The 27,039-nt window shown below is 47.4% G+C and overlaps 1 protein-coding gene across 8 annotated transcripts in view; it reads left to right on the plus strand.

Annotated features, from left to right (window-relative positions):
• The window catches only part of MAP4K3 (mitogen-activated protein kinase kinase kinase kinase 3), a 1,209,829-nt gene that overhangs the window by 381,529 nt on the left and 801,261 nt on the right, over window positions 1-27,039 (plus strand). For all 8 annotated transcript variants that reach the window (XM_086927230.1, XM_086927231.1, XM_086927232.1 and 5 more), the window contains one exon: window positions 6,315-6,393. In XM_086927230.1, coding sequence (XP_086783356.1) covers window positions 6,315-6,393 — 79 coding nt within the window. The remainder of the gene's footprint in view (window positions 1-6,314; window positions 6,394-27,039) is intronic.

The following is a 27,039-nucleotide window of genomic DNA, read 5'->3' on the forward strand; positions in this document are numbered from 1 at the left end:
TGCAGGGGCCAACATTGAGGAATCAGTCATTTCTGACCCTTGACACCCGAAAGCAGCTGTCAAGTAGAGTGCCCGACACCTCTGGGGCTAGGGCTTCAGACCGGGAGGTGTGAGAGATGGCCTGCTCAACCATCATTTTAGGGGGCTGCCGTTTAGTCATAACTGGCCCTTTCTTGCGTTCCTGCCCACCACTAGCCGGCAAGCACCTTTCTCCCTCTCGCTCCATCTACATCTGTAGTATCAGCACTGACCACCCCCGCACTACTCCACCTTGGGCCAATGGCTGGTAACTATACTCTTGGGACGATGGCGCAGCAGGATCCCTGCAACCTCTACCCCATAAATGACTATCCGGAACATGGGCTCCCTCTGTAATATGGTGATTACATAGGGTCAAAAGAGCCAGCACAACAAACGGCATAATGAGGCTGGTTATCAGCGTGGCGCGCAAGTGATTTATTAAACAATTGGACAGCTAAAAAAAGAACACTCTGCAACACCTCAACCTGTAAACGTGGCCTGCAGGAGCCGGAGTCTCTGAAAGGTGGATTTGTGAATAGAACTGTATGTGTTTACAGCGCTTGATGTAACTAGGCGGTATCAAAGCAGTCACAGCTTTGGCAGACGAGACTTTCTCAGGAACACTCATGTTCTTGAAGTGCGGAAGTAGACATTAGAACTTTTCTCACCAGATGTTTTACGCTATGCAGGCGAAAAAGAAGAGAAAGTGACCAGAAGCGATCGCTGTCTTGTGTGTCAATCAATGTATTACTAGATATTACTAGATATAACTTCCATCTTCTCCAAAAAATGCAGTGGCGTTTCAAGGCCCGAGGGCGGCGCTATAGGTGGCAGAGTGGGTGGCATTTCTACCCATTGATGTATTTCAGGTACATGTTCCCCTTTACTTCTCAGCTCTGTAGCGACAGACTATACTCCTGGTGGAAATTCTGGAAAAGGCAGGCCACAGAGACGATTTAAAGCATGGGCAAAGTAGGCATTTGCCCAGAGCCCCCACTTTCTAAAGGACCCTCTCCCCAAACCCCTTTCACGTAAAGTGATCTTTTTCCCCACAGTTTCACAACGTCGTCGATTTCTTCACAGGAACCTATCTCTGCCTGTCTCTATGTCCGGCTTTCTCTACCCACTGTCATATTTATCAATTTGGGGGTGAAAGGTATTACTTTCAGCTGTTTTGTGTGCAATTTAAAGTAAAGTGTAATATTCTTTGCCATTATGTAGGCTTAAATTAGCAAAACATTGGTAGGAAAATTCAAATTTGTTCCGAACAGGGGGCCCCAAAATATTCTTTGAACATGGCCCCAAAAATCCTTAAAATAACACTGGCCACAATCTCTGTTACTGTGCTACACAGTGCTGGCCCGAGGTGGATTTGCAAGTTTGGCTTCTTCAGGGCTGCATACATCTAAACAGGAGCGCTGTGTAATACTTTGACATACATTAAAAAACAAAAATCCTGCATACGTTTGAAAAGAGTGTCGGAGACTCCACAACCTTATGACCTTAAACGTGTCTCCTGGACACTTTGAAGCACCTCTGTTGGTTTGTAGTGACCCCTGCTCATTTTAAAGACCCCGCACACTTCATAATATTGCTATGCGCTTTCTTTTTAAGCAATCTGTCCACCTCTAAAGAAACGGCACCCTTTTTAGAAATACTCACACCACATTTACCAAGCTCTTGTGCACGGACTACTCAAAATACGACTGCACCCTTTTATGGAACTTGCACAGTTTCAAAAGATGCTTGCATACTTTCAAAAGACTACTACTATTTTTTAACGACTCCTTTATAGTTTTCAAAGCTTCTTGTACACCTAAAAAACCTCACACACTTTCTAAAAGACCCCACTCATTTTTACGACACCCATACACACTTTCTAATACATCCCTGCGCACTTTTAAAATACTTGGATAGCAATCTGAAACCTTGGCAGCTATGCCAGACGCGCCCACCCTACTAAGACTTCTCAACAATTGCCCCGTGGCACACCACCGCCAAGTAAACATAGTAACACCCTGAACAACATTCTTGGCCCACATCTACATGCCACCGTCGACCTCGTTTAGCATGCACTGCAGGCGCAGAAAATTACCGGACGGTAGACTCACCTGCAGACAGGGGGTAGAAATAATTAAATTTTTGCCTCGCTCTTTTTCTCTGTATGTCATCGTTGACTGCCTCTGAGATCACGAGATCTGCCTCCTTGACGTCGCACGCGCATTTTGCGCAAACCCGGCGGCCCCAATGCGCATGATTGCAAAATCCATTACAGACCCCACCCTAAGGGGTGAACTCAACCTCGGCTTGCCGGCCGGCAGCAGCAGGTGCATTTAAGATTTATTTAATACATTATTCTTGGAAATACTCTGCCACTGCCAGCAGCATTCTGCATCATTAATTATGCAGCAGATTTAGCTGCGTCTGCTACTGAACTCGGTGACGGGACAGGGTCCAATTCCAAACCGGCCCCCTGGCACAAAACCGGCCCTCTGGCACACAACCGGCCCCACTGCATCCAGCCTACCGGGGAATTGCCCGGTGCCCGGACATACCAGTCCGGCCCTGAGGAGCAGCATCATCCAGGCCCAGGAGGTCCTTGGCATCCTTCAAGGATCTGACTTGAACCAACCTGTTCTTCCATCAGAAGATAAGGCGAAAAGGATGGCCCCAGGAGTAGGCCACATTCTGGTCGCGCAAGAAGGCCGTCACAGGCCGAAAGTCACACCTCTTCTGAAGCGTCAAGGCGGCCATGTCCTGGATCAGCTGGGGACGATGGTCCCGAAATTGCAATGAAGAAATCCCTCTGGCTTTTCGAAGTATGTGTTCCTTCAGTTGGAAGTCGTGGATGCAAACTAGGATGTCATGTGGTGGAGCCCCCGTGCCCCTCGGCAGACCAACTCTATGGACCCTGTCCATACGAATTTCATGGAGGTCATCCTCTCCCAGGATCTGCAGGAAGAGGGCCTCTACATAGCCCCGTAGGTTTCCAGCTTCACCGTCCCAGGGCACGGCTCGGATGCAGATGTTGTTCCGGCGGGACCTGTTCTTCAAGTCCTCCGCGTGGGCCTGGAGGTCCAGATTCTGCTCCGTGAGCCGGAGTACATCCGGTTGGAGTTGGTGCACTTCGCCAGCCAGCCCCAAATCATGATCCTCCAGTGTAGCCACTCACTCCCCAATGCCATCTACATCCCTCCTCACGGAGATCTGAAGCGAGCTGGGAGCGGAGTTCGGAGATGTCCTCTTTTATGTTCCAACATGAAGGCCTTAGTGGCGGGCGCCTCATCGTCCTTTTGTCTGGGCGAGGCGCTCGGACCTGGTGATGCCGTCTGCTGGGCTACCGTCGGCGGGGCATCCTTGCCTGGCTTTTCCTTACGGGGCTTGGAGGACATTGCGCCATCCTTGTCGTACCCACTCCAGCCAGGCAGAGCGTCAGATCAGACTCTTCCGCCAGTCTAAGCCTCCCAGCTCCCAAGCTCGCCAACCACTATAGCACCAGCTGGCCTTCTTACAGCGCCTTTCCACTCCAAGTAATCTCGCAGTTGTAATATCAGGCAGTGATCACTCCGTGCACTCCCTGGGCAGGCACAGCAAAGGTCTGGGCCCTTATATCTCCCTCGTGTCCCCGGGTATGGCCCCGTCCTGCCTCCACCAGTCGCACAGGATACTCCTACTGTCGGGCCGTCGAAGCTGACCGCCTATGATCGCTCCGCAGTGCCTGACCGCTCCATCCCCAGGCAGCACAGTGGGGATCTTAATACAACATGCCGCAGCAGGGCAACCAGGGGAGCGATCCAGCAGGTAATTACTCTTCCCTCTGCCGCCTTACCACTAGACAATGCTCATTCGCTGGAGTAGGAGCAGGGCTCAGGGTCATGCAGCACCCTGCACTCGTCGTCACGAGCCCGAGGACCCCCTTCACTAGAGTCACAATACAGAGTCAGGCATCATCCACAGGTTCCACCACTCTCGCCAGGTGTACAGACGGACGGCGCCGCGGCTCCAGATTGTTCAGAGCCCCAAAGCCTCCAAAGCTAGGCCGCCACGCAGCCTTCGCCACTCCTCTCCCCTCCTGAGCCTCCAGAGACCAGGCAGCCGGGGTAAAGCAATGCGGGCCGGGCCTCCGTCCAAGACAGACCGTCCGTGCCCCGGGGCGCGGCTCCGTCTGGTCGCAACTCGGACCCCAGGCACTCCGATAGGCGGCTGTCAGCGCTGATTGTGTGCAGCGCCCGGACCCAGTGTGCTCTCCGCCGGGTGCTCCTGTCCGCAATCTCAGGCCTTGAGTAGCGGCGGCGGGCGGCTATGGCCCCAGTTTCCGGCTGTGCCCAGCATGATAAATCAAGTAGCCGGCAGTCCTCTCTTTAGGCGCTAGCCTGCCAGTGCTATCCCGTGTGTCCAAGCCGGCCTCCTCTATCACAGGCCACTCCTCGCCCCCGTTATCAGGCTCCGGCAGGGTGATGCAGTAGGCCCAAATAGGCCCTGAGTCTCCTCGTGGAGTCCGCAGGGGACAGAATCCTTCAGACTGCAGCGAAGGCGGGTTCCGACCTCCCGCAGCGGCCTCTCCCCCAGCTCCGTTTCTTGGTGGCCGTCGCGGGTCCCGCCCTCTGCTATGGCGGCGTGCTTCGCGGGTCCTGCTCCGTGCAGCGTGCAGCACTCTACCGGCCAAGGGGTCCGGACCACGCCGGCCCCACCCCTCTCAGCCCCGCGGTCCCAGGGCCGGTATGCAGGCTTCGCAGGTGCCGCTCTGGATCACGGCTGCTCACCAGTGCAGCGCTGTCAGGCTACAGTCTCCGCCACTTCGCCAGGCCGCACACCAAAGCCGCTCTAGAGCAGACCTCCGCTCGGGGAGGCAGATCCACTCCTCCTCCCTGCAGCCGAGCTCAGGCATCAGCAGACGGCCGATCCACGTCGCCGAATATAGCAATCTCGGCCCCGGGAGCCGAGCAAGGCACCGTCAGGAAGCTCTCCGTGAGGTGGAGCACTCCGCGGGGGTTTTCAGAGGCTCAGATGGCCCCGGAAGGTCGCTAGGCAAAGCTGTAAAGGCCACGGCACCGGAGGGACACAGGCTGTTTTTACTTTTTGAAGATGAAGGCTGAAAGGTTTTAGGGGATTCAGAAACTTGTCAAAATAAGTATAGAGCAAGGGAATTTTCTATATCTGTAAAAAAAAATTTCAGTTTCATAAGATAGTGATTTCAGATGCAAAGCTTTCCCTCCACTGTTTTCAAAATTTAAATTGCTGAAGTTACTGGATGCATTCTTAGAAACTTAGTGGACATATTTATATTGTTACACCATCATAATCTCCAAGTGTTCTTTGAAATAAAGGTTTAAGTTGTAAGGAGGTGCTGTGCCTTTTATTGTAAATATGTGACCCCTAAAAAAAATCTGTAAACAAATAAATGCATTTTGGCATTTGTTGTTTGGAAAAAAGCATCAGCTTAAGGTGTTGGAAATGCAAGTCAACACTTACGTTATCTTCATCTCCATGTTCTTAACAAACTTGCCTCTGCATTAGCATTTCATTTTGGACATAGGTTAAAATGTGAAGGTGATTTTCGTTTTTGGAGTGACATGAACACAGATAAAATAAATCCTTTAATAAAGAGAAAAATCACAGTTCTCTACTCAGTTCTGCATCACTAACAATTACCAACAGTAAGCATTCCAGAATATTCAGTTCTTTGATGATGTATGGATTTTGAGACATATTGTAGCCTCATTCACCGAATGGCCCCTTTAAAGGTATCCCTTCCTAGTTTGACCCTGTAGTGTGATGATTGAGAGTGGAGTTTTGAGGCAATGGTGCTTTTTTCCTACTAGTTTCTCCAAGCCAAGTTATGTTATGTTAATAGTTTCTAGAGGACACAAATACCCATCGGTGTCTCACCACTAAAGTGGCTATTTGAGCCTCAGGCATATGACATATATATGCCATCATTCTTAAGATGTGAAAACATGCTACTTATAATGAGTATTTTTCTTATATGAGTGCTTTGTTGATACCTACTCCTTTGGGCCATCTTTTTTCTTTATTTTTTTTTATAGTACATTAGCATTTCTCTTACGAGTTTCTAGCCAAACATAGTTTGTGTTGCAGTAATTACAGGTACTTTGGCATACATGTTTAGCTAATCCCCTTCAAATTTGAAAATTGAAAGATAGTATTTAGCAAATGTTTAGACAAAGTCTGTTGCAGACTTTGCAAGCAGCCTTATGATTTTGGGAAATGTTTTCAGCATCTGGAAACTACTGTCTTGCTCATGAAACAGTTTTTGTGTTTGGTTTTTATAGCCTCCTGTTGATGTTCCTCACAGAATCCACTCAACGAGTAGAAGTGTAAGAGAAGAAAAAACACGCTCTGAAATTAACTGTAAGCATGTTTAACATTTTATTTACAGAATTCATATTTGTGGTTTCAGATTCCTTTTTTTCCAGTGGCTATATGAGTAGATTATATTTATTTTCACTGAAAAGAAACCAAATAGTATCATTATAGTTAGGAATTGTAATAATATATTACTTTATATTATTTTAAAAATCTAAAAGTTTACTGGAAAGAGCCTAGTTAAACGGACTTCGTAGTTGGGTGTAAATGTCAGTTAAAACATACTGTTTCAAACAAAACCACTGATATTCATCAGTTAGTTATCTCAAGTAACTATAACTTGTGCCCTAAAGTAAATATAACTTGCGCCCCTACCACGCACATTGTTGTCATGTGTGATGTCATTTCAGGTGTTGCGGTGATGATATTAATGATATCAAAGAACATGTTATGATGATGTAATATATGAGGTTATCAGCACTGCATAGTGAGGGTACGGGTTATAATAACTGAGGCCACCCCACATCATTTTTTATACTGGGAGAGCCCCAGAACCCCCAAGGGAGCCAGTCACTTCAATTGTGAGTGTGTACCCACCCAGTACACACACAATAAATCCCATGTGCGGGCTGCAGGGGAGCCCTAAGGCCCCTACCAGCCCCCCAGCTAGTACCATGCTGGGTTTTGGCGGGAGCCTGTTCCATTACTTTGCCTGGGCGGGAGCAGCATTTATCACTGCTCCCTTCCAGGCGGGAGCAAACTTCTGTTCCCTGCCTGGAAGAGTGCTGAAGGAAACTTCAGTGTACAAGGATCGGGTCTCCGGAACACTACAACTTACTAGGCCCCTTGCGATGGGGTCCTCAGGATGATCATTCCCTCAGGGTGCCAGCTGCATGCCCCATATTAACATTTGTTTGTCCCCAGAGCATGGGGTCCCCGAGGCCTCTTAAGGCTCGGGGAGGGGGACCGCCCCCTCTCCATTATAAAGTTACCAGCAACTTTTTTTTTTAAATCCGCATTGCAGATCCTCCTTTTTGGCCCCTGACTGGGGGAGGGAAGGGAGCCTAGTGGGGCACAGTATCCCTAAACCCTAGTTGAACATTGTTTTCTTGTGAGAGGGGACTAAGTCCTAAAATGGCTGCCGCCACGTCTTTGTTGATGTGGTGGCAGCCAGTCAGATTTTATCCCAAGATCTGTTGGCTCAGCTGAACCTCCACAGAATGAAATAGGCACAGTTTTTGGACCTTAATTGTTAAAAAACTACAGAACAGTTTGACATCAAATTGCACAAAGCACGCCTTCTAGACCAAGATCTTTCTTTCTTCCAAATTTAGTTTAATTTCATTCAGCAGTGTTTGCGGTATCGCAGTTTCCATTGCAGCACTGCAGCCACTTCAGGCAGTTCTGTTGGTGTTGGGAGTAGGGCTTGTGTTAGTCCCAACGCTGCTCTTCAGCTGCACCGAAGAGGTGAAATCACGCTTGACAATGTGCTCCATAGACGGAGTGCTGTTGCCTACACTTGTCCCTGGAAAACTGAGGTAAAGAAACACCGGAGCTGTTTAAAGACAAATGTCAAGCAACTTCCAGCAGTTCACCCTCTTCCACTTCAACCGTTGTCACCGTGTTGACTGAGTTCTCGTGAGGTGATGGTGCGGGGACCCAGTTTGTGTTTTGGAGGAACTTTTAAAGTATATTTGCCGCCTCTGAGTCAGTATTAAAGCTTACACTTCTGTAGGCTGACTTCACATTCAGCGCAAGCGTGTTTTGTACTCATGTAATTAGAGTCACTGTGAAGTTAGAAGTTTACCATGTGTGAATTGTTAACTCCACTACTCAAGTAGTACCAATTGGAGCATTACTTCATAGTGCATTGTAAATGTATAAGAATTGATTAATTACAAAAGAGGTAGCTTGTTGGGCCTTGTTTTCATGTTTTACTAGAGTCACTCAGAAGCTATATTTTTTGGGGTGAAATTAATTTTATATCACTAGTTGGCACACTGCTTACATAGATTCATGCACATATATCATGAACTAACTAGGCACAAAAGAGAAAGCCTTTTGTCTTATGTTTTTTGGGATATCTTGCAGCAGATTCTGGTAATAATCTTGTATAAAGCTTTCTCTGCATTTTATTCTGTATATTTTTACTTCACTTTTACACTGTTTTCCAATAATTGCAACCAACATGAACATCCTCCTCCATTTTTAAATGAGGAGGGAGAACCGGCTTTACCGTGGATAAGGTGGATTAGGCTGTTCGAGTCGTATTTGATAGCTATAGGAGGAGCTAAATTCTCTCCTAATTGCAAACAACAAATTTTGTTGCACAATATAGGCATACATGCTAGGAAAGTGTTTCAGGATTTACCTGAGCCTAATATTGTGGACAATGAGGAGGAAGTGGAGACCCAATTGTATGTGTACTAAATTACTCGTAAGAAACTTGAGCGTTTTTTAGAGAAAATCAATGTTGTACTTGAAAAGCACATATTCTTAAGTAGGTCTCAAGGTAAAAACAAACGTGTGGCCAGTTATATAGCAGCATTAACGGGGTTGTCAGCCTCATCTGTTTTTGGGTTCCTTACAGACTCGCGAATGAGAGATCAATTGGTTAGAAGCACTATCAAACATAAAATGCAAGAAAAGTACAGACCTTGCAGAGGCCATTAATCTAGCTAAAAGCATCAAGCACACTGCGTTATACATTAAAGAAATTAAACAACCTATTGAAGCTCTCAGAATTAAGATAGACACGAATGTGGTGGTAGAGATGGATGATATATATAAAGTCAAAAGCTTACCCATTCGGATGGAAAAAGAGAAGTTGAGTTGCTACAGATGTGGTAATCTAAACCATTTAGCTAACAGTGTAAAGTGTCCTGTGATTGGTGTAACTTGCGGGAAATGTATTAGGAAGGGACATTTTGCCAAAGTGTGTAGAGGTCAAATGAACAAACCTATACAGATGATACAATATGAGAATGAATATGTTTCGGAAAACTATCTATTCCAGATAAATACTGGAAATGAAAGTGATAGGGTAAAGTATCCTTCATGTGAGATTTTCCTCGCTGGAGTCCCTTTCAAGGTGTATGCAGATTCTTGCTCACCATACACTTTCATCAACAAAGAAACTTTTTATGACCATTCCGGGTAAAACCTGCAATTTAGATCTTCCCGACATCAGTCCAGATGGTTACGAGGACCATATTCCTTTAGAAGGCACGTTGACCATGCATATTGCTGTCAAAGATAGGTCCACATTGTAAACGATGTATATACCTAAGAAGGGTTCTAACCTCCTGGGGCGGAGGCACCAAAGAGATTCAGGAATCCAGTTCGATCCTAACAGTTTCAACACAGTTCTGGTGGTAGACAGATCAGTAACCGAATTAGATATTTATAAAGAATTCCCTGAAGTGCTCTCAGATAATTTAGGGCTTCTTAAACAGTTCTCTCATAAATTTAAATTAAAAACCAATGGTGCACAAATTGCGGCCTGTCCCGTTGAAACAGAGAGACCCTTTGATGAAGGAACCAAATAAATGAGAGTCTGAGGGAGTAATAGAGAAAATTGAAAGTTCAGAGTGGCTGCTTCCCATTGATATAGCAGTTAAGGACAATGGAAAAAATATTCGTCTTTGTGTTGATCTCAGGGATTTGAACACAAACATTTGGATAGACAGGCAACCCCTGCCCACGAATAATGAAATGCTAAGCCTCATTCAAGAAGCCAAAATCTTTAGTGTATTTGAATTATCTTCCACTTACCATCAACTGGCCCTACCTGAAGAGTCTAAGCACTGTATGTCATTCATTACTCTTTTTGGAGCATACCAGTACTTGTGAATGCCGTTTGCCTTGGCATCTGCAACAGCACTATTCCAAAGGATTGTGCAGAAAGTCTTCCAGAAAACCAATAAGGTGATGTGCTTCAAGATGACACACTTGTGTATGAAATTCGGAAAAGGAACACAACCTGCTGTTGAGAAGTTTTGGCAAGTTGAAGGAAGCAGGGCTCACTGTTAAATTGAGCAAATGCAAAATCATCGGTGTGTCTTCAGTTGATTACTTAATGACATAGCATCTCAGGTGATGGCTTAAACCTCAATTTAGTTGGTTGAATCTGCAGAATCCACAAGTGCCCTAAGGTAACTGTAAGTCGCGCCGCCATCCATCATTCATTTTATTACAAATGTTGCAGTGATATTATCAATGAAGCTATAGAAGATGTCATGACTGGTGTAATGTGTGTGGCAATTAGCAGTGCATGGTAAGGGTGGGAGTTATAGTTACCTTGGAGCACGAGTTCTAGTTTCTTGAGATTACTATAACTATAACTGCTGAATTTCTATGGTTTTATAGGTGTAAAATTTGAGCCCAACTATAACTTTCCTATAACCTTTGATTTTTTAATGAATATATGTGTGTGTGCATATGTTTGGTTGCATCTGTGGCTGTAGATACACATGCTTACATAAGTCCGCTATCTAATGGTGGGCTCTGGAGTGTGCAAGTGGTTTTTCTTTGAATCAGTCTTTTGAGTCAAGAGTTAGTGACTCCTCTTGGTTGCAGTGTGCATGGTCATCAACTCCAGTGATAGATTGTTTTTATCTGCCATAGGGTACGGCCATGTCTTCTTCTGCTCTGGTTGACACCGTCATTGGGATCCTTTTCTAATACCGTTTATATTGTTTTCAATCGAGATTCAATCCATATTTAGAATAAAACTTTTTTAACCCCAATTTCGTCAGGCGAAAATTCTTTTTTAAGTTTTTTATATTAAAACGACCAAAAGATGAGGGAACTGACTCCTTTTAAATTTTGTCCATTCTAAATTTCCACTTTCTAATTTACACAAGGTGTGTAATTAATGCCTGCCTCCTGATCATCAAGAAAAAGCCTGTGAGGCCGTAAATCATTCCGGTCAAAGAAACTCTACGAGATTAGAAAGCCAGAAGACTGTAAATGTATCGACACAGCAGCATCATTGAGACGCCGGACATTTTCAGTTCAGAGGAGCCGGAAATAGAAATGGAGGCTCATCTGTCAGCTGCAGATGAGGGTAATTTCTCTCTGGAACCAAGCTCCAATTCTGAAGAGGAAAGAGATGCCCTCACATCAGAGCAACAAACCGTGAATAAATTGGTCAATCCAAAACAAGGTAATATTACAAAAGTCTGCTGTTGGGCCTCCATTGTCTTCTGGCCATGGTCGGCACTTACCAGTTGATTCTGGAACGTGTGGGCTCTGCTAAAAAAAAAAAACAGCTTAATGTCCTCGGTCCGGAACAGTCTACCTCAGAATCCTCTATTTCGGCACCAAAATATTCAAAATTAGATGCAAATAAATCTTAAGAACCGAAATCCTTGGATCTGAACAAGCACTCCCACTCCGCTGTTGAAGCCAAAGCTTCGGAACCGAAAAATTCAGCTTACAAAAATGCAGGAGTAAAACTATTTTTGGAGTCAAAAAAGCAACCAATTGCTCATTCTCGACAGACTGTGCATCCACTACTTGAGAAATTACACCAGCATCTGAATTCCCCACAAAAACATTTAGTAATTCCTCCTGATACAGGACGAATACTTACCAGGGCCCCTCAAGAGCATGCACAACCTGCTAACAGAGGTTTATCTTTTCAGGAGGCAGTAGACATTCCTATAAAAGCAAGGAAAAAAAACAGGATAAAGACTCTAGTCCACTTAACTTTAGTCCTCATCCACTACAAGATGAAAACACTCAATCACCACAACACTCTCCAGTTCATAAGCACATATATTACCCAGAAGATTTATTACATCTTTTACAGGTGATGGAGATGAGAGACGATGATCTACAGTCAATATCACCACAAGATGACTGGGATACAATTGATAGAGATCCACCAGAAAATACATATCCCGATCTTAATCCATCTAAATCCTCCCCACCAGATGATACCACTACATATCATGATCTTATCAGTAAGGCAGCTAATTTCCCCAAGGTACCCATTACGTACTGAGGAAATGGAGGATGATTTTTTTGCTTGAGATTATTCATTCAACACAGTATCTACCTATGTTAAAAGGAATGCTCAGGCATTCTGCTGATATAGAAATAAACTAATTCCCTTGAGATATATACAGGACAAGCTAAAACATAGCCTCAAGTCAAAATATAAAGTCAAAAACTAATGCAATCTCAGAGATAAAATACAACAACATTTATTAAAGAAGTAAATAATAAAAACAGTTCATGTAGACCTATAGATCACAAAATTCCCTAGACATAATGATTAAAAATTAAAATTACAATTTATAACACAATATATTGTGACCAGCACAATACAAAAGACAGACAGAAATTTTTGTAAAACATAAAGATAGTAAATACAAATGGTACATTCAAAGCTGTTTTGTAATCGCAACCATGTTTCATAACAAACAATTTCTAGATAAGCATGGGAGGGAAAGGCTTGAATTGTACGGAAGGTGAGCGTTGACGCGTTTCGGTGGTTCTAGGCGAGAATAGGGTCCACCTTTGTCAAGACTACTGTTGCATGTCTGTCGTGTTCCTTTCGTAGACCCACTTACAAACAGGGGACAAGATCAGCTACCACAGATACCTCTGGGTCACAATATAAAAGTCAGGGAAAAACTTTAACAACAAAAACCTTTACAGAGGGAACAATTTTAAAGAAGAGGTAGAGGAAACAATACTCATTCCTCAAATGCCATGTTGCGGGGATTCTGTACATGCACAGAACTATGCGCAGGAAAACAGGACTTTGGTGTATAGGGGTTGTACCTCCCTACCACCTTAGTACCCAGAATCCCAAAACCGACTAGCTATAGTATCTCATTCGTTCTCCTACATAATCACAAAGCAACAAATGATTAGACAACCCAGAACACAACACTCCAGACTCTCAGAAATCGCTTTATCAAGACATACCCTTTTGCTCACTCACTCATACATGTCCACAATAAGAATTGGCAGAGTCACAGTATTAGGTCAAAATGTTTATTTTAACTATTGTGTTCTATAATGCAGTATACAAGCCACTACCAGCAGCAAAAGGCATAAACTCAGAACAATTAGCTGTTACAATTCCATAGGGGGATGTCATCATATATAGACAGTGGAAAAAGGACTTTAAGGCCCAACCACCCTCTCCTTGACTAGAAGAAGTGGGTGTATCCTTGAAGGCTCGGTCCCGTGAGGAATTATTGCTGCTGGGACGATCTCTGTGGCTGCTTTTCCCTCCCTGCATTTCTCTTCCTGACCTCGCCGCACCCGCTCCGCGGGTGCCGCTTCGCAATCTGGGACAGAGGCAATAAGGAGTTTCAGAAGGAGCTGAGGACCGTGGGCTTCTGCTGGAGGCTCGCAACAGGGCTGCGAGGGTTGCAGGGACTCCAACTCCCAGGAGTCCCTGCCTGACCTAGAGCTATCACCTGGTCCGCTCTCCCTGTTGCTCCGCCCACAGGCCGTAACCCCCCTACATTGGCTACAGCATTCCGCTGCGCGGGAGCGTCGCCGGGCGAAGCCCGGGCCAAGGGCGGGCCCGTTTGTGCCCGTTCGTGACCGGACCGGGCCCCCCTCTTGTTTCTGCTGCTACCCCTTGCTATTTATAGTGTGGGGAGATGTCCTGTCGCGAAACCAGGAGCAAGTCTTCACTAGCTGGAGCGGCCATCGCTGGAGGTATGGAGAAATTTTTGATTGGAGCTAATACCATAATTGATACCGAAATAAACGTCCTTGAGAAGCGTTTATCTAAGGAACTATCGGCCCTCAAAAGAGCTTCCCTTGGAACTCTAGTTAATGCTAAAACACCCGAGCGGCCCACAGAGTCTATTAACAATGCTGCGGGTGGCCCATCTTTAACATCTACAGAGACAAATCCGGCGTTACCTGACCTGGACATTTTGGTTAACGAAATCTTTCCAGAAATTGATATGGTCCTTGATATTAATGTGCCCACTTCCCCTGATCCCGTTGTTATTTGTGATACTTTGCCAAATGGGGTTCAAGAAGGGGCCACAACTAAACGTAAAAGGCCGGATAATACGAAATCGGGTGGCAAATCTAAGACAGCCAAGTATAAACATGATACCCCCAACCCCACACCAGGTCTATCCCAACCCATACTTAGCTTGGACTTCTCTTTAGAATCCCTGGGAGCCCTTTTTAAATCTTTTTTATTCCCTTTAGAGTCAACATTGGAACGTATTGAACTCCGTCTTACTAACATTGAGAAAACTTCTGCTGCCAAATTAGCTAGATCCCCCAAGTCTAATACTCCTTGTAACCCTCAAATCATCCCCACTGACCTAGGTCTTCCTTTAGTGAATGATGCGGCCCGCCCCTTATGCCCCCCAACGGGCAATCTAGCCCTGACTCAAAATAGCAACTCTTAACATTCCCCCTTTGCTACCTGTAGGACCAGTCCAATCTATGGCCACTACTAACGGGGCTACAACCAACGGCCATATAGCTTCCCCACCTCCTGACAAGATTGCCCCTAGACCGCGCAGGCCTGACCTGCCCCCTGAAGCTAACCGCTTCATGGTAGTTTTGGCCGGAGTCCCCCCACGAGAAGCCGAGAATTTTCAATCTCTTAAAAGTAAAGTCATCAGATGGTTAAACTGGAATAGACCCCTCCCGGCCCATCTTCACAATGAAATTATCTTGGTTAGAAGGGTACCTTGGCTGGGTAAAACCAGAAAGACTATTAATGGGGACTGTATCACGGTGAGTTTTAGAGACCCTAGGACAGTCTCGCACATATGTGCCGGTTTTAATAGATCTTTCGATTCCACCATCCAGATGCTTCCAGTGTCTTTTTTCTTTCCCCCTAACCACATGTACCATGATCAAGGCCGAGACAACTGGACGAGGGTTGAGTGGAGGGGACGATTTCGTAGGTATGAAGCAAGACTGATCATGTTGCCTCCGGAGACCCCTTTTTGTGACTATAACCGATTTAGCTGTCTTAATGGTTTAGATGGAGTTGACTGACTACCCACGACATATGTCTTAACCCCCCCCCCGCTACTGTTAACAGTTTAGTAGATGCTATGGGCAAAAGTACATCTAACAATTCAGCGCTCTTAATGCCCCCTACCCCTATCCCTGCACTTTCACTATCCTGGGGTATTGACCCCCTTGACACACTTCACCCTCCATTATCTAAGGTCTCCCCTGTTGTTATCTTGCCGTCATTAGTACTCACTAGTGCACCAGAGGCAACAGAACCAACTACATGTACTCCCGGCTTCAAATTTGCTAGCTGGAATATTGCTGGCTGGAGCCGGCAAATGTCATCTTGGGCTGGAGTGAAACCCTATCCCAGTTTGATGTCTTATGTTTACAAGAGACTTGGGTAACAACTGACATCATTTTTTTTTTTTTTTTGAAAACCTTTATTTGTAAAAAGTACACCGCTATTCAGCCGTACATCCCGGAGGCCAGGCAGCATTGAGGCAGCAGGAAAGGTTGTCATTCTTCTAATTGTCGAAGAACTTTCCAAAGTAATCAACGACCTGGAGAAAGAGATAGGCCAAATTCAAAAAAATTTGGAGAAAAATATGTGTAAGGAGGAGCTAGACAAAGCTCTAGAAGACATCAATGTCCAGTTGGATAAATATACCAAGGAAATCAATGACAGAAAAATCAGAAAATACAAAAGAGACACTATGGACTATAAATTAGGGGAGGTGTATAGTTGGGCGGAAGTCTACGCCCAACGGAGACAACAAAGACCATCGACCTACCATTCATCAGATGACACTTCATCTGACGGTTCCACAAGTCAAAAACGGGGTCCACCCCCGGGGAGGGCCCAAAGAACAACCCCACAAGATAAAGGCAATGACAACATTCAGAACATCCCAACTACCTCTGGTGTTCCTTTTTTAGAGAAAGGCACAACCGTAAGCGTAGAACCAGGAGGGGCAGAAACCGCAACCACAACAACAACTACAACGTCCATAGCTCAAGCCACCAGGAGCAAAAGACCCTAGTTATAAATATATCACAGACACAACTAACAACCAACCAAGTGAATGTCTTACAAAAGGGGATATCTTTTGTCCCAACGTACCACTCCAATGAACTTGAAATGGAGGTCTGCGTATTTAAGTTCATGCGCAATTTACGACTACGACACTTTTTCACGAATGTGAACCCTCCCACGGGCCAATTGACCAAACATGCCTGCAAAGAGTTAAGAAGCAAGAGCTCTTTCATGGCTCCAGTGAGCCACAAAATATTGGACTCCTATGAAACCATCACCATAAATGCTTTGAAAAAAGTCTTCAAAGAACCACCGCCTAAAATCAAGAACTTCAGCAGCAATGAATACAGAACTCTTAACGAAATCATCAACAATAGACACATAACTTGCTGTAAAGCCGACAAGGGAGGTGCCATTGTGGTATTGGATCAAGCATACTACAAAGACAGTGTAACTTTGCATGTGCAAGACAATCAACTTTACTTGAAATTAATTTCTGACCCCACAGAAGCCTTTTCGAAGATTCTAAAAACCATTCTGGAGAAAGCCAACACAATGGGAACCATCACTGATAAGGATGTCAAATACTTGACACAGCCACACCCGAAGTGTCCCAGCATCCACATGCTGCCAAAAATCCACAAAAGCCTGCAGCGACCCCCATTCAGACCCATAGTATCTACAAAAAACTCTATCCATGAACCAACTGGAAAATTCGTGGACATGTACCTACAACCCTTGGTGAGAAATATGTCCACCTACATACGTGATTCTACAGACTTTTTGAACCAATTACACAAAGTGACCCTAAGACCAGACACCCAATACACCTTAGTGACGATTGATGTATGTGCCCTTTATACATCCATCCCACACAATCGGGGCATTGAGGCAATGGAATCCTTTCTACTGACCAGCAATATGGATGACAACTTGAAAGTGCTATTACTGGAACTGATGCAGTTTATGCTGTACCACAGCTACTTTTGTTGGGACAATGAGTTCTACTTACAACTAGTTGGGACTTCCATGGGCAATTGCGCAGCTCCCAGCTACGCAAATTTGTTCATGCACCGTTTGGAAATTGACAATATTTTGGACAACGATCACTGGCGGAACAAAATTGTCACCTATTGGAGATACATAGACGACATTTTTTTAATATGGTCAGGCTCCGCCACAGAAATCAATGACTTCATCTCTTACATCAACCAGGTAGATGACCATATTCAGTTTACACACAGTGCAGACAACATCACTTTACCTTTCCTGGACATTCAAGTCACCTTAGAAAATTCCAGTTTGAAGACTTCATTATACACCAAAAAAACAGATCGGAACAATGCCCTACTATACACCAGTTGTCACCCGAATTCACTAAAAAAACATCTACCCTTTTCACAGCTACTCAGAGCCAAAAGGATCTGCTCGGAAACAGATGACTACAAACTGACAGAAGAAAATATCTTAAAGAAATATCGTGAAAGGAAATACCCTGAAGCTACATTACAGGCAGCACGTGAACGCGCCAGATTGAGAGACAGACAAGATCTTCTAACACCCAAAGTTGGACAGGGCAAAACGGAAAGACCTGTCTTTGTCTCTAAGTATTCTTCAAGAAGTCCTTTGATCAAGAAAGTTATCCTAAATAACTGGGCTATGATTCAACATGAACCTGATTTTCAAGGCTTGTTTGACTGTATACCTCTGTTCGCCTACCAACGAGCTAACAATCTGAAAAACATGTTGGAATCCAAACCAAAATGCCCGACCATCATGTTTTCAGGGACCAAACCATGCCACAACTGCAGTCACTGTCACAATGTGATAAAAGGGAATTCCATGAACCATCCCCGATCAGGTAAACCCATCTGTTTGAAAACTAATGCTACTTGTGATTCAATGAACTTGGTGTATCTATTGAAGTGTCCATGTGACTTACCGTATGTGGGTAAAACTGAAAGGAAACTAAAAACTCGTCTAACCGAGCACAAAAGTACGATTAGAAATAAGAACTTAAAATCTCCTCTAGCAACCCACTACATCTCGGCTCAACACAACATAAGTCAACTGAGATTCCTGGTACTAGAGGTTGTCCCATTGAGACAGGGCGTCGACAACCGCAAGATACTGTTGCAACGTGAACTTTTCTGGATCAAACGGTTGGATTCGTGCCAACCTAAAGGACTGAACGATCGGATCGAATATAGTTGTTATCTTTAACATACTATCACTTACTCTAATCTCTGTCTCACTGTTTTTTCCACCTATACGTCATGATGATATACTTTCCACTTTTCCTTGACCCCACTTTTCCCCCGGTCCATTTACCTTTTCCTACTGGCTTTTTCGTAGGTTACCCTCTCATACACTTCTGTTCTGTCTTTTTATTCTCGTTCATTCATTCTTCCTTAATGTTTTGATCTTCAACATATTGCAGCAGATATACACTCGTGTATTGCCATCAGTGAATTATTTGTGTATTTCTACCAGTTTATTCTCATGCCCAAATAGGTTTCCTTAGCCATTCACCAATGTCTGCTGATGTTTGTTGACTTTCCCCGTTCCAAGATGGCCGACACCATTTTCGCGTTTATGTTCTTGTCTCTTTATTAATCAGCACATATCGTTGCCCTTTATTAATTTAGTTTAGTTTCTATAGGTATGAGGTGTTGACACACTATTTTGATCCCTCGGGACTCCACTCCACTTTTTACCCGGATTACGCTTAGCTGTACCACAACACGGGTGTCCGTCTTTTATTTTTATCAGGGAAACCCCGGCCCGCCTTTTGTGTCGGTGTTTATTTTGAACGCGATCACTGCCCGACTGAGAGCACCAGCTTTTCTCTTCGAGATTCACAGCATAACATAACGCTGTTGACAAGCGTTTGGGGTAAGACGCTGCTTTAATTTATGATTTCTTACACCTCCCGACTGCATTCTGAATGGGTGTCCCGCTTTTGGTGATGGGACTCATACGTTCTTTCACAGCACTCCATCCAAGTTGTTTTTCAGTGTGCACATTTTTCGTTTAACACCAGGGTGGTCAGCCATCGGACTTGTGAGTCTTTCTTTTGGCACTATCTCTCTTTTTTTTCCAAGTTTCCCGTTTTTACCACGTTTAGCATGTTTTCCCGTTTTTCGATAATATCTCTTTCAATCCCTTTAAACTATTAAATTCACTTTTTTAACATTGGGATAGATGAAGTCCACCTCCTTAAACCAGTGTTTATTTCCCCCACAGATCCTCATTCCCCTGATGAAGGGATGTAAATCCCGAAATGCATAGGGATAGTGGTTTTCCCTGAAATATATTTGCTGATTCAAAATTGAACCACCGTAATGTTGATATCAAGTCTATATGTTGACCAATATACGACTTCCATGGATTAAAGATTCATTTGAATGAACTCTCCAAATCGATTGAACTTTATTACTGTTGAATACCTTTGAGGTAATTACCTCACTTGGAGCACCACAGGATTCAGGGTGGGAAGCCCCCACTCTCCCCTGCCACTTGTTTACAATCCTTCGCGTCTTTATTCAGCCAGAAGAGACGACCCCTGTGGCGCCCAGAAACCATTGAATTTGTTTCCAACGAATACTTTTGCTACAACATCCTCTTGAAAATCAGGGTGTGCCACAACACCTTTCATTTTTGGTATTGACCCCCTTGCCACACTTCACCCTCCATTATCTAAGGTCTCCCCTGTTGTTATCTTGCCGTCATTAGTACTCACTAGTGCACCAGAGGCAACAGAACCAACTACATGTACTCCCGGCTTCAAATTTGCTAGCTGGAATATTGCTGGCTGGAGCCGGCAAATGTCATCCTTGGGCTGGAGTGAAACCCTATCCCAGTTTGATGTCTTATGTTTACAAGAGACTTGGGTAACAACTGACATCATTTTTTTTTTTTTTTTTGAAAACCTTTATTTGTAAAAAGTACACCGCTATTCAGCCGTACATCCCGGAGGCCAGGCAGCATTGAGGCAGCAGGAAAGGTTGTGTACAATACCGTGAGCAGAAGCAATCAGGTTTAATTTTTAAATAACATCGAACCAAGAAATAAATAAACCGTAAGGTAGGAAGGCCTAGAAGGCCGAGAGAAAGAGGTGTGCATTAAGCACGAAAGAAAATAGAAGAGAAAGAAGGTAGGCTGAGGACAATACGGATACAGCGGACTTGTGTAGCGGGAGGAGGTCGAGGGCTGCACACCCAAGGCAGCACACATTGGGAACAACAACTGTGAGTCACGTGGGAGGTAGCACAACAGGATAGGCAATCTGGAACCACAGGTAGGGGGCACTAAGGGGAAAGCCGGACCTCGGAATCGAGTTCCACGGGGGGGTCGCAAATGTCACCTCTATAAGAATTCCAGGCACTCCACACAGACCTCCACATTCTAGGTTTGCCCCTGGCCACATACACCGTCTTCTCACGCAGCATGCACCAGTCCATATTGGATTCCCATAGGCCGAGCGAGGGGGGAGCAGGCGCACCCCATTTCTGGGCGATGTCCCTTTTGGCCACCATGTTACCCAAGGTGACCCATCGGGTCTGCGCAACGCTATAATCAGTCGGGCCCCAAATGTTGAGGAGGCATCTCCGGGCCTCAGCCGGCAGGGCCACACCAGTCACCTCTTTCATCACATCATGCACACGTGTCCAATACCGGGCCACACCAGGACATTCCCATATGATGTGTAGGAAGGTCCCAAGCATACCACAACCCCGTCGGCACATGCCATCCGTAGACAGGCCCATATGTATAAGTCTGGGGCCGGTGACATACACCCTGTGCAATATTTTCAGCTGCACCAGGCGGAGCCGTGCCGATATGGCCACCTCTCTAGGAGAGGAAATCGCCGATTGCCACTCTTCGTCATCCACCTCAATACCGTCATGCACCCAGAGCTCTCTCAATCGCACCAACAAATCAACTCGCACATTAATAAGCTTTTTATAGGTCAGGGAGATAGCGCTGTCCGGCATATGACCGTCCAGCACCCGATCTTCCAGGGGAGATGATTCGGGGATCGCTCCCCCATCCGACACGTAGGGGGAAAGGGCATGACTAAGCTGAGCGTGTCGGAAGTATTCCGTAGCTGCCAGTTGGAACTCAGATTGCAACACCTCAAACGACTTAACCCTTCCCCTGGCCACCATGTCCCCAAAATTGGATATCCCAATGGTGTCCCACCTGTCAAAGCCCTTAGTATGCCACAGCTTCCCCAGTACGTCCGAATCAAACAGCGGGGTGGCCATGGTGACCCTGTCTTGCCAGCCCAAAGTTTTAGTGACTGCGCGCCATATGTGCACCATCGTCTTGGTGGGACCCGTAAGCTTCCGATCCATAGACCTGGAGTACAACGCTCTGTAGTAGTTCCCATCTCCCACGAGCCACCGATCCTTGGCGTAGCCCGGGTTGATCGCCGGGCCTTAGAGGCCGTGATTGAGTGCCGCGAGCTGGGACGCCCAGTAGTAGCGCCGCACGTCAGGCAGGGCAATGCCCCCATCGTAACTCGGTATGGTCAGCTTAGCCAGCGAGATTCGTGGCCTACCGTCCCACAGCAACGCTCGCTGCAGGGACTCGATATCTGCAAAGTATTTCGCTGGCACGGGATCCTGGGTGTTCTGCAGGGCGTACAGGAAGCGAGGCAACGCCATCATTTTAACAAGCATTTGCAATGCAATGGTCTCGGCATCATTAAAGGTAGAGCTATTGGCATTGCTCATGACATTTCTTTTTTTTTCTTTAAATCAAAAATAAATGGCCATTGTCATTAACATTGCCAATACACAGCACTCTGCACTCAACAGCACACAATGCTCTGCACACTTGCTCTGCACTCACTGCTCTGCACACTCACTCTGCACACTCACCGCTCTGCACTCACTGCTCTGCACACTCACTCTGCACACTCGCCACTCTGCACACTCGCCACTCTGCACACTCGCCACTCTGCACACTCGCCACTCTGCACACTCGCCACTCTGCACACGCCACTCTGCACTCGCCACTCTGCACTCGCCACTCTGCACTCGCCACTCTGCACTCGCCACTCTGCACTCACCACTCTGCACTCACCACTCTGCACTCACCACTCTGCACTCACCACTCTGCACTCACCACTCTGCACTCACCACTCTGCACTCACCACTCTGCACTCACCACTCTGCACTCACCACTCTGCACTCACCACTCTGCACTCACCACTCTGCACTCACCACTCTGCACTCACCACTCACCACTCTGCACTCACCACTCTGCACTCACCATTCTGCACTCACCACTCTGCACTCACCACTCTGCACTCACCACTCTGCACTCACCACTCTGCACTCACCACTCTGCACTCACCACTCTGCACTCACCACTCTGCACTCACCACTCTGCACTCACCACTCTGCACTCTGCACTCTGCACTCTGCACTCACCACTCTGCACTCACCACTCTGCACTCACCACTCTGCACTCACCACTCACCACTCTGCACTCACCACTCTGCACTCACCACTCTGCACTCACCACTCACCACTCTGCACTCTGCACTCACCACTCTGCACTCACCACTCTGCACTCTGCACTCTGCACTCACCACTCTGCACTCACCACTCTGCACTCACCACTCTGCACTCACCACTCTGCACTCACCACTCTGCACTCACCACTCTGCACTCTGCACTCTGCACTCTGCACTCACCACTCTGCACTCACCACTCTGCACTCACCACTCTGCACTCACCACTCACCACTCTGCACTCACCACTCTGCACTCACCACTCACCACCACCAAGCATTGACAAACCCAATACCTTATGTAGACGAGACCTATTGGCTTTTCCAATGCTTGTTTTTAACTCTGTGGTCGCGTCCTTCTGAATATGTTAAAATATAAACGTTCACATTCTATCGCACGTTGGCTTGAGGGCTGTTGGAATTCACTGTATGCTTTAATCCAAAATGTTGATGCGGGTTAAGCATTGACAAACCCAATACCTTATGTAGACGAGACCTATTGGCTTTTCCAATGCTTGTTTTTAACTCTGTGGTCGCGTCCTTCTGAATATGTTAAAATATAAACGTTCACATTCTATCGCACGTTGGCTTGAGGGCTGTTGGAATTCACTGTATGCTTTAATCCAAAATGTTGATGCGGGTTCAACGAGAGAGAGACAGAATTTGGCAGTACGGCAAGCGATTTTCTTGCATGAGTTCAATCAATGGGTGATGTAAACAAAGCGTCTTTCATCATTGAACTCGCGGCCGCCCCGGAAGTCAGGCACGGTCGCCTGTGACGGGGGCGGGGCCACGTTCACACCGGAAGAGGAGGCAGGCGGAGTCGTAGCGTCTCGCGGCCCGGGGCTCCTGTGAGCGGTGTAGAGCCCCGGGGCCGCGCCAGCAGGAGGTTGGGCGCCGCGTGCTGAGGTAAGGTAAGTTCTGGAGCGCGATTGGTGCACTTGTGTGTGTGTATGCTCGTGTGTGTGTGTGTGTATGTATGTGCGCGACGGTGACGGCGGGGGAGGGGGGTCTGGAGCGCGATTGGTGCACTTGTGTGTGTGTATGGTCGTGTGTGTGTGTGTATGTATGTGCGTGACGGCGGGGGAGGGGGGGCCTCGGTGCACTTGTGTGTGTGCGCGCGCGCGTGAGTATGAGTCAGGGGTGGTGTCTCTGTATGTATGTATGTGCGTGCGTGCATGGGCGCGTGTGTGTGTGTATGCGCATGCGTGTGTTGTGCTTGCGCCTCCCAGGAGACAGCGCCTGGCCACAGCGCGCGTTCCAGTTACAAAAGGATGCGCGTGACCTGGACTGTCTCCTGGGACTGCTACTCGCTGACATAAGATCTCGGCGGAGACGCGCTTACGCGCGTCTTTTAGCCGAGACCTAAAAAGGGCAGCCCTACCCATCAGGGAAATCGGCAACTTTTTCCAGCCCTCGATGTCTCGGCGCAGCCGTTCCAATGGTGGAAGGAGGTTGTGCAAGTAACGGGCGCGGGAATCCCGCGACACGTAAATGCCCAAATACCGAAAGCCCTGCTGGGCTACCTGTATTGAGCACCCACGGGGAAGGCGCGGCGTGTCTCCAGACAGCACATACAACGAGGACTTAGCCCAGTTGATTACTAGGCCCGAGTGGGCCCCGAAGGTCCCCAAGAGGTCGAAGGCCACTATGAGCGAGTGGCAGGGAGAGGTAAGATACAAAAGGATGTCGTCCGCGTAGAGCGACACCCGGTCTTCAAAACCTGGGGACCACGTTATGCCGGAGATATCGGGGTGCGTTCTGATCCAAGCCGCCAGAGGCTCAAGCGCCAGGGCGAACAGGAGCGGGGAAAGCGGGCAGCCTTGTCTAGTGCCCCTGTGCAGTGCAAAGGAGGCCGACAACCGACCATTAACCGCCACATTGGCCAGCGGAGCAGAATACAGTAGTCGGACCCAGCCGATGAAAGCGGGTCCAAACCCCAACATGGCCAGAACTGCCCACAGGTAGTTCCACTCCAACGAGTCGAAGGCCATAGTGGCGTCGAGAGAAGCAAGGACAGTAGGTTCACGAAGCAGATGTGCACGTGCCATTACCGCGTGAAGCCGCCGCAGATTGAGCGCCGTGTTCCGGTGCGGTATGAAGCCGGACTGATCTGGGTGGACCAGGTCCGAGATCACACCCACTAGCCGGTTAGCCAATACCTTGGCCAGAATCTTGGGTTCGGCGTTTAAAAGAGAAATGGGTCGATAGGACGGGCAAAGATCACGCGGCTTCCCCTCCTTGTGTATCACCACAATGGTGGCCAACCGCTGGTCGGGGGGGAGTTCTCCCGCCTCACGGGCCTCAAGGAACATGTCCAACAAGGGTGCGGCAAGCGCGTCAGCCTTGAGTTTGTAAAGCTCAACCGGAATGCCGTTGGGCCCCGGCGCTTTGCCAGAGCGTAAGGATTTAATAGCCAAGGCCACCTCATCCGCCGTCAGGTCCCGATCCATGTCATCGCGCTCGAGTTCCGAGAGGCAGGGAAGCTCAATGTCCTCCAAGAAGGAAGCCGACGCGGACTCCGGAAGGGGGTCCGCGGAGGCGTAAACCTCCTCGAAGTAATCTGCGAAGGACCCAACTATAGCGCCGGGTCTGTTACGGATAGGCCAGCCGCACTCACCAACTCCGGGACCACCCGAGACGCAAGTTCCCTTCTATCTAGCCACGCCAAGAGCTTGCCAGCCTTGTCTCCTGCGTCATATATCCTGCCTTGTTGCTCCCTACTCAGGGCTTTCGCCGCATCAGTGGCAGTCGCCCGGAGCTCAGACTGTTTGAGGGAGAGAGCGTGTAGCAGCTCGGGGGATGGGCCCAGCTCCAATTGGGAGTTTAGCGCAGCAAGGTCGGATTCCAATCGAACCACGTCCTCATCCCACCGACGGCGGGCCTCCGCAATCAGGGAAAAGGCCTCGCCGCGCAGCACGGTTTTGAAGGCCTCCCAAAGGGAGACGGCTGAGTCAACTGAGCCAGCATTCTCGGCAAAGTACCGATCCATAGCTTTAGCCAGGAGCGACCTGGTCTTCGGGTCGCGAAAGTACCAAGGGTTAATGGGAGCCACCCGCGAGGACGCGGGGATCTGGAAGTCGAAGGAAACCCATACCGGGGAATGATCCGAGATGCCCCTAGCCAGGAGACGCGCGGTGGACACGGACTGCGCCTGGGCTGCCGGGGTGAGGACGTAGTCTATCCTAGAAAGGCTACCATGGGCGCCGGAGAGAAACGTGTACTGTCTCTGGGAGGGGTGCAACAAACGCCAGCAACCAACCATCCCCATGGAACCCAAAAAGTCGGGCAGCCAGGACTGGGAAGGACGCAGGTCTCTGGATGGGAAGCGGTCCAGGTTTCCAGAAACGACGGAGTTAAAATCCCCACCCACCAGTAACAGTCCCTCGGGGAGACCCAAAATGGCGCCAGCTAGGTCCCTGAAAGTAGTCTCCTGCAACCCCGGGGGAATATAAACTGAAACCAAAACCAGTGTACGGCCCTCCCACTTGCCCACCACAGCCACATATCTGCCTCTCTCATCCGCAAGTATCGACTCCACCTCCAACGGGAGGGACATGCGCACCATGATGCCCACCCCTCGCGATCCCGAGGAGAACCCCGAGTGTGCCACCATTTGGAAACCACGTCTACTCAAAGCTTTGCAAGTATGTCCCACCAGGTGGGTCTCCTGCAGGAAAACCACATCAGGCGAACAACGTTTAAGCATCTGCAACACAACACCCCTCTTAATGCGGTCCCCCAACCCGTTGACATTCCAGCTCAATAAGTTAAGAGATCTACCCCCCATCATCAAGGACGCTCCGCCCCCTCCCCCCCGCCCGCAATGGCGCCCGCAACAGTAACATAGCAGACCAATGAATCCTCAGCCAGGACAAAGAATAAGTCAAAGAAAGAAGTTGAAACAACACTCCCCAACTACCCACCACCCTGCACCCCTGCATTAGACTATAATCCACCCCAACTAGCAGTGTGCCTGTCGCCCCTTAACTAATCTACAAGAAGCCCACAGAGGAGAAAGGAGACATCCTATCACCCCCCGTCATCCCCCATATTATTGACAAAACGAGTCAAACCAATAGCAGCAGTGTCTTAAGTGGAAGTCCCATACGGTCACTCAGCTCACGGAAAGTCAAACGACGAACAATCATTCCTGCGCTTCC

The sequence above is a fragment of the Lissotriton vulgaris genome, chromosome 6 (assembly GCF_964263255.1).
Source record: "Lissotriton vulgaris chromosome 6, aLisVul1.2, whole genome shotgun sequence".
Classification (NCBI taxonomy): Eukaryota; Metazoa; Chordata; class Amphibia; order Caudata; family Salamandridae; genus Lissotriton; species Lissotriton vulgaris.